The 12,696-nt window shown below is 38.8% G+C and overlaps 1 protein-coding gene across 4 annotated transcripts in view; it reads right to left on the bottom strand.

Annotated features, from left to right (window-relative positions):
- Nucleotides 1–12,696, bottom strand: part of LOC126174842 (heat shock factor protein) — a 145,185-nt gene that overhangs the window by 83,292 nt on the left and 49,197 nt on the right. For 3 of the 4 annotated variants that reach the window (XM_049921226.1, XM_049921229.1, XM_049921228.1), the window contains 6 exons: nt 11,745–11,869; nt 9,032–9,238; nt 8,800–8,952; nt 8,616–8,728; nt 8,236–8,535; nt 7,019–7,351 (listed from right to left, as the gene is read on the bottom strand). In XM_049921226.1, coding sequence (XP_049777183.1) covers nt 7,019–7,351; nt 8,236–8,535; nt 8,616–8,728; nt 8,800–8,952; nt 9,032–9,238; nt 11,745–11,869 — 1,231 coding nt within the window. The remainder of the gene's footprint in view (nt 1–7,018; nt 7,352–8,235; nt 8,536–8,615; nt 8,729–8,799; nt 8,953–9,031; nt 9,239–11,744; nt 11,870–12,696) is intronic. The other variant, XM_049921227.1, reaches the window with a different exon arrangement.

Raw genomic sequence — 12,696 nt, 5'->3', positions numbered from 1 at the left:
ATTGGTTTAAATGTAATTTTTTATTTCCACTGCTTTGTCACGTCAATTAAATTTTTTCATTTACTCTCATTTTTATTCCTATCACCCTTTTTCCACTTGGAATCTTTGTTCATGAGATTTTAATTACTATTGTGCATTCACTTACATTAATTTCTACCATTTTAACATCCTATATTTATGTCCTCATTAATGCATTCGTTATTTCTGTTCCTCAATTTGCTTGAATTTTGAATTATTTGTCATCCCCTTTTTCGATTAAATCTTCATCTGCATTATTTCATCCATAGAGCAATAGTAATTTATTAAAAATGAATTTTTGACACTACTACATAGTCAATATAAACAGGTTTTTTCTTCTTTTATTTTGTAACCAATACTTCGGCAGTTTCAAATGTTTCTGTATCATGACAGATAAATAAAAAAAATTAAATTCAAATGCACAAAGATTCCAAATTGAAAAACAATGATGGAAGAAAAATGAGAGCAGTTGAGAAAGTTAATACAGTGATTAAAATGATCTGACAAAGAAATATAAATAAAAAAATACATTTACCCCAATTAACTGGATAAAAAATTGCCACAGTATTAAGATAATGATTTAAAAATACAAAATTTCAAAGTACCTGACAAGATTTGAACACACTACTTTTTGGAAGTGAGGCTTGTACCTTGGCCATTAGGCTGCATAACCTGGCTGATGTGACAAAGAAATAGAAATAAAAAATTACACTCAACCCATTTAATTGGATAAAGAATAGCCAAGCTGAATAAAAAATAGCCAAGGTATTTAGATAATGATTTAAAAATAAAAAAAAATCAATGTATCTGACGTTATTAGAATCCACTATCTTTTGCATTGATGTCTGTACCTTGACCATTACACTGCACTACTATACACTGCACTACCAGTCTGTTAAACATACCTTTTTTATAAAGTTAAAGAGCATCACAATATTCTGAAATTTATTTCGACAATTACTCACAAACTAGGACCCACCAGTGCGAATGGCTGCAGGGTGTGATACTTGGGACCTTGATTTAATCACCGTATAGATGATTTCAAAAAGTTAATCCCACCACTGGGAACCTCTCCTTGTGAGCATCATGGAATCAAAGCAATGCTTCAATGTAAAACATGTCAGCAATATTTTTCAACAATTCTTTTTAATCGTCCTTGGCAGTGCATCTAACCTTTTGTCCATGGACACTACCACCTTCTTTCTCTTTAACGTCATTTTACACTCACAACAAAAGGGGACAAATAGTACTGTACAGATAATGCCAACTTGTTAACTGAAAAATTGTCAGGATATGTGTAAGGTGATTGGGTGAACTTAAATTTAATGATTCTGGGCATATATTGTTGCCACTATTGATCTTGAGTATCAATCAAACACTGTCCAGTTACTGTCCTATTAAGGAAAATGCTATGGGTCAATCAGATCCCGATAAATGAGTTTCCACAATACAACAAAATTAGGCTATAAATAAAGGTCATTAAATATAGATCAGAAGTTCAGGTGGGGAAGGAAATTGACTTTGTGAATTTCTATCTTCCAAAGAAAACATTTAAATATTCAATATAATCAATTTACAGAAACCACATAATCACAAACCAATAAACTGGATGTTTAGAGGGATTTGAAACCCACTTCTCCTAAAGTGACATCTGTGTGATAAACGCTGTGTCATGTTGCTGTCAAAGATATTATAAATGGATGTAAAGGAATTAACACAGGCAGTTCCAAAACTGTAGACGTTGGTGAGGAAAGAGGAATGGTTTCAGCTAACAGAGAAAATTAGTACACATGATGTGAAATGAGCAATATCATCCCCACTATACTCCCCACCCTTCCCATGATGGTCTTCTACTGTCCACCCAACCTAAACAATCTCACTGTCTGTCTCTACACTAACCCTGCTTTCAACTCGTTGCCTCATGGCTCATATCCCTGAAACAGATCTAGGTGCAAGATCTGTTCCACACATCGTACATACCACCACCACCACCACCACCACCCTCAGCCCTTTCAGGCATCTCCCAGCCCTGTTGCAGGTATCCCACACCCCCTCAAAACCAACTAAAGGCAGTGTCATCTGTGAAAGCAGCCATGTGATCTACCAACTTAGCTACAACCACTGTGCTACATTCTACATGGGTATGACAACGAACAAGCTGCCTGTCCACATGAATGGCCATCGTCAAACTGTGGCCAAGAGATGGCTGGACGACCCACCTGCTCAGCATGCCTCTGAACACGTTGTACTTCATGTTAACGACTGCTTCACACAGCCTGCGCCACCTGAATTTTTCTCACCGACACCATCTCGTCTGAACTGTGCAAGTGGGAACTCTCTCTTCACAATATTGTTCACTGCCATAACCAGTTTCAACCTCTGGCATTCTGTGTCCTTCACCTGCTTATTCCCTTCCCTGCTCCAAATCCAGTACCACACATGCCACCTATCCTGCATAGTAGTTCCCCTCTCTCCTCTCCTCTTTCTCCCTCAACTGACGCCCCCCCCCCCCCCTGCTCCCATCAGCACAGTTGCACCAAAAAGCCCTAGTCAATCGCCACTACATCCATAGCCGTTCCTACAGGCAGTACCAGCATCTTCCCTCACCACTGCCTATGTATTGTGCTTGTGTGAAAGTGAGCGAGATTTTTGCATCTGATGAAGACTGTGGCATTCTAATCACTCATCCACTACTGCAGCTATTTTGACACTGATAACTCGGCCGTAATTTTTCCCGGGGGCATGCAGCTTTACTGTATGGTTAAATGATGATGGCATCCTCTTGGATAAAATATTCCGGAGGTAAACTAGTCCCCCATTCGGATCTCTGGGCAGGGACTACTCAAGAGGATGTCGTCATCAAGAGAAACAAAACTGGCGTTCTACGGATTGGGGAGTGGAATGTCAGATCCCTTAATCGGGCAGGTAGGTTAGAAAATTTAAAAAGGGAAATGGATAGGTTAAAGTTAGATACAGTTGGAATCAGTGAAGTTCGGTGGCAGGAGGAACAAGACTTTTGGTCAGGCGAATACAGGATTATAAATACAAAATCAAATAGGGGTAATGCAGGAGTAGGTTTAATAATGAATAAAAAAATAGGAGTGCGGGTAAGCTACTACGAGCAGCATAGTGAACGCATTATTGTGGCCAAGATAGACACGAAGCCCACGCCTACCACAGTAGTACAAGTTTATATGCCAACTAGCTCTGCAGATGACGAAGAAATTGAAGAAATGTATGAGGAAATCAAATAAATTATTCAGATAGTGAAGGGAGACGAAAATTTAATAGTCATAGGTGACTGGAATTCGAGTGTAGGAAAAGGGAGAGAAGGAAACATAGTAGGTGAATATGGACTGGGGCTAAGAAATGAAAGAGGAAGCCGACTGGTAGAATTTTGCACAAAGCACAACTTAATCATAGCTAACACTTGGTTTAAGAATCATAAAAGAAGGCTGTATACATGGAAGAAGCCTGGAGATACTGACAGGTTTCAGATAGATTATATAATGGCAAGACAGAGTTTTAGGAACCAGATTTTAAATTGTAAGACATTTCCAGGGGCAGATGTGGATTCTGACCACAATCTGTTGGTTATGAACTGTAGACTAAAACTGAAGAAACTGCAAAAAGGTAGGAATTTAAGGAGATGGGACCTGGATAAACTGACTAAACCAGTGGTTGTACAGAGTTTCAGGGAGAGCATAAGGGAACAATTGACAGGAATGGGGGAAAGAAATACAGTAGAAGAAGAATGGGTATCTTTGGGGGATAAAGTAGTGAAGGCAGCAGAGGATCAAGTAGGTAAAAAGACGAGGGCTAGTAGAAATCCTTGGGTAACAGAAGAAATATTGAATTTAATTGATGAAAGGAGAAAATATAAAAATACAGTAAATGAAGCAGGCAAAAAGGAATACAAACGTCTCAAAAATGAGATCGACAGGAAGTGCAAAATGGCTAAGCAGGGATGGCTAGAGGACAAATGTAAGGATGTAGAAGCGTATCTCACGAGGGGTAAGATAGATACTGCCTACAGGAAACTTAAAGAGACCTTTGGAGATACGAGAAACACTTGTATGAACATCAAGAAACCCAGTTCTAAGCAAAGAATGGAAAGCAGAAAGGTGGAAGGAGTATATAGAGGGTCTATACAAGGGCGATGTACTTGAGGACAATATCATGGAAATAGAAGAGGATGTAGATGAAGATTAAATGGGAGATATGATACTGTGTGAAGAGTTTGACAGAGCACTGAAAGACCTGAGTTGAAACAAGGCCCCCGGAGTAGACAACATTCCATTGGAACTACTGACGGCCTTGGGAGCGCCAGTCCTGACAAAACTCTACCATCTGGTGAGCAAGATGTATGAGACAGGCGAAATTCCCTCAGACTTCAAGAAGAATATAATAATTCCAATCCCAAAGAAAGCAGGTGTTGACAGATGTGAAAATTACCAAACAATCAGTTTAATAAGTCACAGCTGCAAAATACTAACGCGAATTCTTTACAGACAAATGGAAAAACTAGTAGAATCCGACTTCGGGGAAGATCAGTTTGGATTCCGTAGAAATATTGGAACACGTGAAGCAATACTGACCCTACGACTTATTTTAGAAGCTAGATTAAGGAAAGGCAAACCTACGTTTCTAGCATTTGTAGACTTAGAGAAAGCTTTTGACAATGTTGACTGGAATACTCTCTTTCACATTCTGAAAATGGCAGGGGTAAAATACAGGGAGCGAAAGGCTATTTACAATTTGTACAGATACCAGATGGCAGTTATGAGTCGAGGGACATGAAAGGGAAGCAGTGGTCGGGAAGGGAGTGAGACAGGGTTGTAGCCTTTCCCCGATGTTATTCAATCTGTATATTGAGGAAGCAATAAAGGAAACAAAAGAAAAATTCGGAGTATGTATTAAAATCCATGGAGAAGAAATAAAAACTTTGAGGTTTGCCGATGACATTGTAATTCTGTCAGAGACAGCATAGGACTTGGAAGAGCAGTTGAACGGAATGGATAATGTCTTGAAGGGAGGATATAAGATGAACATCAACAAAAGCAAAACAAGGATAATGGAATGTAGTCGAATTAAGTCGGGTGATGCTGAGGGAATTAGAATAGGAAATGAAACACTTAAAGTAGTAAAGGAGTTTTGCTATTTGGGGAGCAAAATAACTGATGACTGTCGAAGTAGAGAGGATATAAAATGTAGACTGGCAATGGCAAGGAAAGAGTTTCCGAACAAGAGAAATTTGTTAACATCGAGTATTGATTTAAGTGCCAGGAAATCGTTTCCGAAAGTATTTGAATGGAGTGTAGCCTTGTATGGCTGTGAAACATGGACGAAAAATAGTTTGGACAAGAAGAGAATACAAGCTTTCGAAATGTGGTGCAACAGAAGAATGCTGAAGGTTAGATGGGTAGATCACATAACTAATGAGGAGGTACTGAATAGGATTGGGGAGAAGAGAAGTTTGTGGCTCAACTTGACTAGAAGAAGGGATCGGTTGGTAGGACATGTTCTGAGGCATCAAGGGATCACCCATTTAGTATTGGAGGCAGCGTGGAGGGTAAAAATCGTAGAGGGAGACCAAGAGATGAATATACAAAGCAGATTCAGAAGGATATAGGTTGCAGTAGGTACTGGGAGATGAAGAAGGTTGCACAGGATAGAGTAGCATGGAGAGCTGCATCAAACCAGTCTCAGGACTGAAGACCACAACAACAACAACTCTTAAATGTAGCATCTCTATCAAACAGTCTTTCCCTCTCATCCCACGCATTAAGTCTCCCCTGACCCGGGGTTCTGGGTGACTTTTCTGAACTGTACCCCTTTCCCTAAACCTCTCCAGTCCTTTACCTTCACCCCTCTTCCTTCCCCTCCAACTCTTCTTGCCACAAGAAGGAGCCACTGGCTCCAAAAGCTTGTAGAAGTTAAATCCTTTTGCGTGCATGTTCCCTTGCCGCCGCTTGGTGAGTAGATTTTTTTATTATATGTTTATATTATATTATCATAATTGATTATTTTCATTGTTAAACATATTCATCTGATGGTTTGGAACAGTATTAGAATCTGGCCTCTTTCCTATAACAGTTCTATGTTCCACTACGCACTCTGCCGTAATACTATGCAGAAAATACACAATATCTTAAAGTCAAAATCTTCTACCATCACTTTATAGCTGCCTAAATATCAATTGCTACGTCCTCTCACTCGTCAGAAAAACCACTGGTTCATTATTATTTTAATGATTCTTTGGGACTAAGTGAGCATTATATACAGAGTCATGGAAGGTACCAACTGGTAAATAATAGAACAATATCATTTCAATTAAAGAAGTGGTTGCTTTCAAGCACATTCACATGAAGCAAAGAATATTTTTTTCACACAATAGCAAACACATTTTCAGCAGTGCTTTTCACATAAATTCTTGAAACATCTATTTCCCACTGTCCATTCTGTCCTACCAATTTGTACCTGAAAGATATACAAAATTGTGTGTTTCTTTTCAGATTAAAAAAAAAATTCCTCTTGGACATAAGGTCTTAAGAGCAGAGATGAGTGGAAAGAATCAGTCACAGCCTAAACAAAGGAAGCAGTCCAGTACTTATCTGTGATGGTTTATATGAAATCACAAAAAAACTAAATTAGGATGACTGGAAAGATGCAATTCCATAACATAACAACTGTGCCAGCTCACATAGTATAAGCTAGAAGAGAGAAATTTAGTATTTACATATTACTTATGCTGAAACTGAATGAAAACTACACTATCGCAATTTTTTAATTAAAAAAATACCGAAAAGAACATATTTACACCGCCACAAATAATTAAAGTCACATAATTGCATTTTCAGTATCTGTAATTATTGGAAGAAGCTAGAACGCTCCTCGTGAATTTACAAATATAAAAAGCTACTGGAAATACAGGAGCTTAACATGAATAAATTATATTAGAAATAAAAAAACATTTGCAAGTAACTCAAAATAACCGCACCTGTTAATAAAATTCTCAGATGCATTGTTGCCAGCACATGCAAGAGTCAAGTTCGCTTCTCCATTTGAAGCACTGGATGGTGGTACTTTGTCAATATTCAAAGGCTCACTTGGAACAAATGTTTTGCAATCTGATGAACCTAATGTATCAGTCTCAGTCTTTCCTACTGCTGCAGCAGCAGCTGCTGCATTACTAATAGCAGAAATAGCAGCATCATTTGCAGCCACCAATGATATCTCAATGTCATCTGTTCCACTTTTTGGTATTGTCTTCCCACTATTTTCATATACGTAGGTGTTTACTTTGTCATTAACTCTCTCCAGTGTAACGGACCTGAAGAATAAAATAAACTATGATCACTCTTAAGATAAAGACTAAGGCTAAAGCTAAAGGAAATAATTACCGTAGATAACCACTGAAAAATACACTTCAAAGAAATGAGGCACATTTATTCAATGCCACCATTCACTGCCTTATAAAACAAAAACTCCAGCTCTGAAGTGTATAAGATTCACACTTGACTGGATACTGGAGTTGGAGAGGAAGAAAACTGATGATATCTATTGACTAAATTTAAGATCAAATTTTACTGGCCCACAGTGGTAATCCAGATGTGGTTTTTATTGTTCCCATGGTGTCTGGTGGCAGTTAGGATATGGTCAGTTTCTTGTGTATCTTCCACAGAAGTGTTTGTGGCTGCCTCATGAGCTCAGTCTATTTGTTCACTAGCTACTGCTGGCAACCACGATAATGGATTCCTTAAACCATCATTGTAGTTAGTGGAGGACTTCACTATCTCAGTCATCTCTCATACAGTGGTCAAAACCTTTTACAATATTTTACAAGATGAGATGGACTCTGGCCCTGAAAACCTACAAATTTTCTTGAGACTTTAGCGGACAAGAGAATCCCCTAGATCTGAACATTTGAACTCATCCCTTCTTCTGTCAGTGTACACTGAGCCTCAACATTCTTGCTACATATCTGAGATGTATGTTGGCTTGTATTTCTCCCTTATTTACAACAGATAGCGTGTGGTCAAATTTCTGTACTAATATGAAGCCTTACTACAAGTTTTTATAACTGCAAGTAATATCAAACATGAAAAACATCATTTTAACAACACTACCTTCACTACTCATGGCACAAAAAAACACATTCTTTACAAAAAAAAACCTTGTCTGATATTTTCATTTGTGGTGTATTGATGTGCTTACCTGTCAAGTTGATATTTCTTCTGAGGTACAGTTTTATGTTTAAGATTATTCAGCAGTTTACTTTTGCGCTTCTTTGCCTTTGAACTTTCTATTTTCACTTTTGATTTCTGTGTTTTTGATGCATTTTCTGTCAAATTATCTGTTTCAGAAACTGATATCAGAATTTCTGGATTTAATGGATATTCTTCAGCCAGTTCTAACAGTACATCAGGGTCTTCCAATGTAGAGTTTCTCGTGTTCTGAGTTTTCTCTGCAGGAGATGCTGGACTACGCACTTCACCAATTTCAGCACTGCATAGACTGAAATTATTAGCTTCTATGAAACTCAATATTATATGCAATCAAAAAAAATACACAAGTTTGGAAAACTGAACACTTACTTTGATGCTAGGAAATCATTATTAGGCACCTCTTCCGTAACTGTTCCACAGTCGTCCAGCAGTTCTGTTGGATCTAATTCATGAATGACTGGCCCAGTAGGAGAGTGATTATCCTACATAAAAGAACCATAAGTACTACAAAGATATGCTAGCAGAAGACAGAATTTTTCAGTGGCACACTTACTGTAACAGAATTCATTTCTGAAGTGTCTTCACTCAGCTTGGGTGACTTGCTTGGTCGATTTGTAATATCATTGAGCATAAGGGGGTAATGCCTCTTCACTCCAATGCCTCCATTTCGTGATGACTGCACCATTGATACGAGGAACTGAATTAACTGTAAGCGACAGACACATGTAAGTGTATGTACAAATGACCTTGAGCTTTACGTAAAGCTTACATCAGTAATCTCCAACCTTGTTCACAATTTGTTGCTGTTTCATGTGTTTTTGTCTTAATACAGCCACTTCCCTCCACAGAACTTCATTTTCTCTTTTCATTGCAGCAAGTTGAGAATCCAAAGTGTCCTGACGTCCTTTCATATTTTTAACTTCATTTAAAACCTTATTTACAAGTTCTGGCTTTGTTCCCGCACGGCCATCTTCTGTTTTGTTAACAGGTATCTGTAAATAATATATTGCCAGCCGATAACAATCAATCATTACAGCATTTAAAAAAAGTGTAACAAAAATTAAATACACACAGCGAACTTCCAGTTAGTTCCTGTCTGCTCTTCACAGCTTCACACAGCACCTTTAGACTACTACAAAACATTATTATGAATTTCATTCTTCCATTTTGTTGTATATATTGTGTCAAGAAATAATATTCAGACACTCCATTTTTGATGCAAGTTAACAAACCACTCAGAGAAGGAAGTTTCTGTTTATTATGAAAACAATAGTGCCCTGTACTAACAAGCACTTGCACTTTTGAAGTTCTTAATATTTTCGTGAATTACTATGGTAAATAATATAGATTCATTCAAAAGTAACTGCAAAACTCAAACAACAAACACTGGCCAGAGAAATGATAAACACCTTGACGACACTTCTTCAACCACTGTTTATAAAGGTATGTACTATTCTGCGGGTTTTGCTTTCAACATACTTCCAGCAGAAATGAAAAATTTGAATGACAATTGCAGTGACACATACACTTACTTTCAAATGGCTGCGCATTCGGCAGTGCTATATCCTCCACACATGGCACCTCAGTCGAGTGTGTGTGTGTGTGTGTGTGTGTGTGTGTGTGTGTGTGCGCGCGTGCGTGTGCGTGTGTGACCACCTTCAGAGCCCGCCCCGGATCCAGGATTTGATCAGGAGGAATTGCTTTGTTTCCATATTGATATTGCCGAACAGCAGATGGTTGACGGTTTTCCTGTAACATCATCAGCATCGTGAGCACTATCGCCAGAGCCGATGCCTGAGGTCAACATGGAAACAACCCAGGTGCCCTGGTGTTGCCATATGATTTGACATGGGAAGATGTGTGCAGAATGTGTCTGCACCCAAAGCACTTCCGGTCATATGCTCCCGTTGCAGCATGCCACATTAGCCAGGGACCAGCAAATGAGGACAGCATGGATGTCTCAATAATCCATACCACCCTAAGAAAGAAGGAATGCAGTGATGTGTGGGCATACTTTAAAAAAGCCACGCACACACGACAAGCCAGACTGCAAGTAGCAGTGCATGATGGGAGAGGCAACCAAGTGTTGGGTGTAGGTAGGAGTTGGAGACAATGAAAAACATTTTTCATCTCAATGACTGCTTCACAGCTTGCACCATCTGGATCTTTCCCACCAGCACCAGCTTTTCTGATTTGCACAGGTGGGAACTCTTACTGCAGTAAATCCCATGTTCCCGTAACCCTCCTGGCCTCAACCTCCGTTAGTCATTTTCCTTACCCATCTACCCCATTCCCTCTTTCCATTCCAGCACTACACAGCCCTCTATTCCACCAACACACTCTCAGTCTGTTTACTTCTCTCCTTTTCTGCTACACCCCCCCCCCCCCGCCACTCCCTGCCCTTCATCTAACCTTCCAACTGCACCCAGCTGTCCCACCCTCACTACACCTCATCCCTGTACGCTCCCACAAGCAGCAATACTTTGCCATTTCTGCCACCTCCTCCCTACCCCAGCCTCCCCCCCCCCCCCCCCTCTGCCCTGTTAACTCTCACATCATGTGCTGCTGCTCACAGTCTGGCTTTGCCAACTAGAGACTGTGGTCGTGTGTGTGTGTGTGTGTGTGTGTGTGTGTGTGTGTGTGTGTGTTTGTGGAGGGGGGGGGGGGGCATGTTATGTTTATGTGAGTGTGTATGTAGTCTATTTTCAATGAAGGCCTTATTGGGTGAAAGCTCACTTTCTGACAGTCTTTTTGTTGTGCCTATCTGCAACTCAGTACATCTGCCGTATGGTGAGTAGTAACTATTCTTTTCATAATATTGTTATATTTTGAACTATGTGTAAAGGCCTCCTTTGGCACACTAATATTATTGTGGACAGGAATTTGTTGCAATAATTGAGAGCCTTGTATGGTGAAGTACTGCTGTATACAGTACAGTAAATGTTTATTTCTCTAATTTTTATAGTCCTCTCCATTACTTTTAAATTTTATCAGTTTTCCATCATGTAGTGATTCATTCCACGTAACTCTGGCTATCTATGTCTCACAGAACCTGACGAATTTACGGATAAATAAATGAGAAATTAAATTATTAAGCTCCCTAACACTGTAACCTGCTGCTACATGAAGAAATTAAAGTGAAACATATGTAAGTGGTTGTTAAACCAATAAAACTGCTACCCTTCCGGAATTCTTGATCAAGACGAGTTCCAAGACTCAGTCTTTCAGGTCATCTCCATATATATCTTTTTTCAAGTGAGGGAGAATGGCCAGAAAATAAAAAAAATTACATTGTCTTATTTGTAATTCATCAATGTGATTTCTTCACTATGCCTTCAGCTTCTGAATCTACTTCTAATTCATCCATATGCAATTCAGTCACAGAAGAAGCAAGTATAAAGCAAAAGCAGTACAAGCCTTAGTTTTTTTCAATTCCTGACTCAATTGAGTGTAGTGATCTATTCTAAACACAATTATTCTACAAAATAATGTACTTACCTTCCTTTTAATGTGCTCCAACAGGTAAGGATGACCCATTAGGAAACACTGATGTGCAAATTCCATTTCGTCTTTATCAACTTTCAAACCACCACTTTCAATTGACACAACTTTATGGAAACCATCTGTAACAAGAACAACGTAAGACAGAAAAATAAATTATTTGCTCCTGCTGCTGTAAGTCTTAGATAACTCTTAGACCATAAGGAACATTAGTAACATCACTTCAAGCTAATTTAATTGTGCTTTCAATATCAAAAAGCAAGCAATTTTTGTACATTGGATCGTGGGTGTTGATAAATTAAAGCAATTTTGGGAAATGTATTAAATAAATTTTAGTGCAGTGAGAGTGCAAACATTAAGCCATGTCCACGTTACGAGGTGCAGCGCCATGCACGATTGCACAGAGCGGATCCGCAAAAAATGTAGTCGAGTGGTCATAGGTACACAAAATAGTTCCAGTATGTGCACATCACATCTGTAAAAATGGAAGATGAAACTCTGAAAATTGCAAGTGTTGTTTTCATAGTTGTTTATCAGCAGCTGGAGTAGGAAAAACATAGAAAATGTCATCTGGGGACGACGCCAATGCCAAAAAGTTGAAAGATATTTGGCAGAAGTGAGTGATTTATATATTAGTAATGATTGGTAGTATATCAATGATAAGATTTGCAGATGGCATTTCTATTCTCAGTTAAAGCAATAAAGACTTGCAGGATATACTGAAAGAGACGGACTGAGAGTGAACTGGAGAAAGATTAAAGAAGTGAAGAGTAGCAGAAATGGGATTAGTGAGACATTTACCTTCAAGTAGACGACCATTAAGTAGATAAACTGAAGCAATCGTGCTTTCTTGGAAGCAAAATAACACATGACGGTTGCAGCAGACATAAGAAGACAAAGAGGACATTCCTGGCATGTATCAAACAGACCTTAATTTGAGGAAAAAATT

This window comes from Schistocerca cancellata, chromosome 3 (assembly GCF_023864275.1).
Source record: "Schistocerca cancellata isolate TAMUIC-IGC-003103 chromosome 3, iqSchCanc2.1, whole genome shotgun sequence".
NCBI classification, from domain to species: Eukaryota; Metazoa; Arthropoda; class Insecta; order Orthoptera; family Acrididae; genus Schistocerca; species Schistocerca cancellata.
The sequence above is the reverse complement of the archived record's forward strand: the minus strand, read 5'-3'. Positions and strand labels throughout refer to the sequence as shown.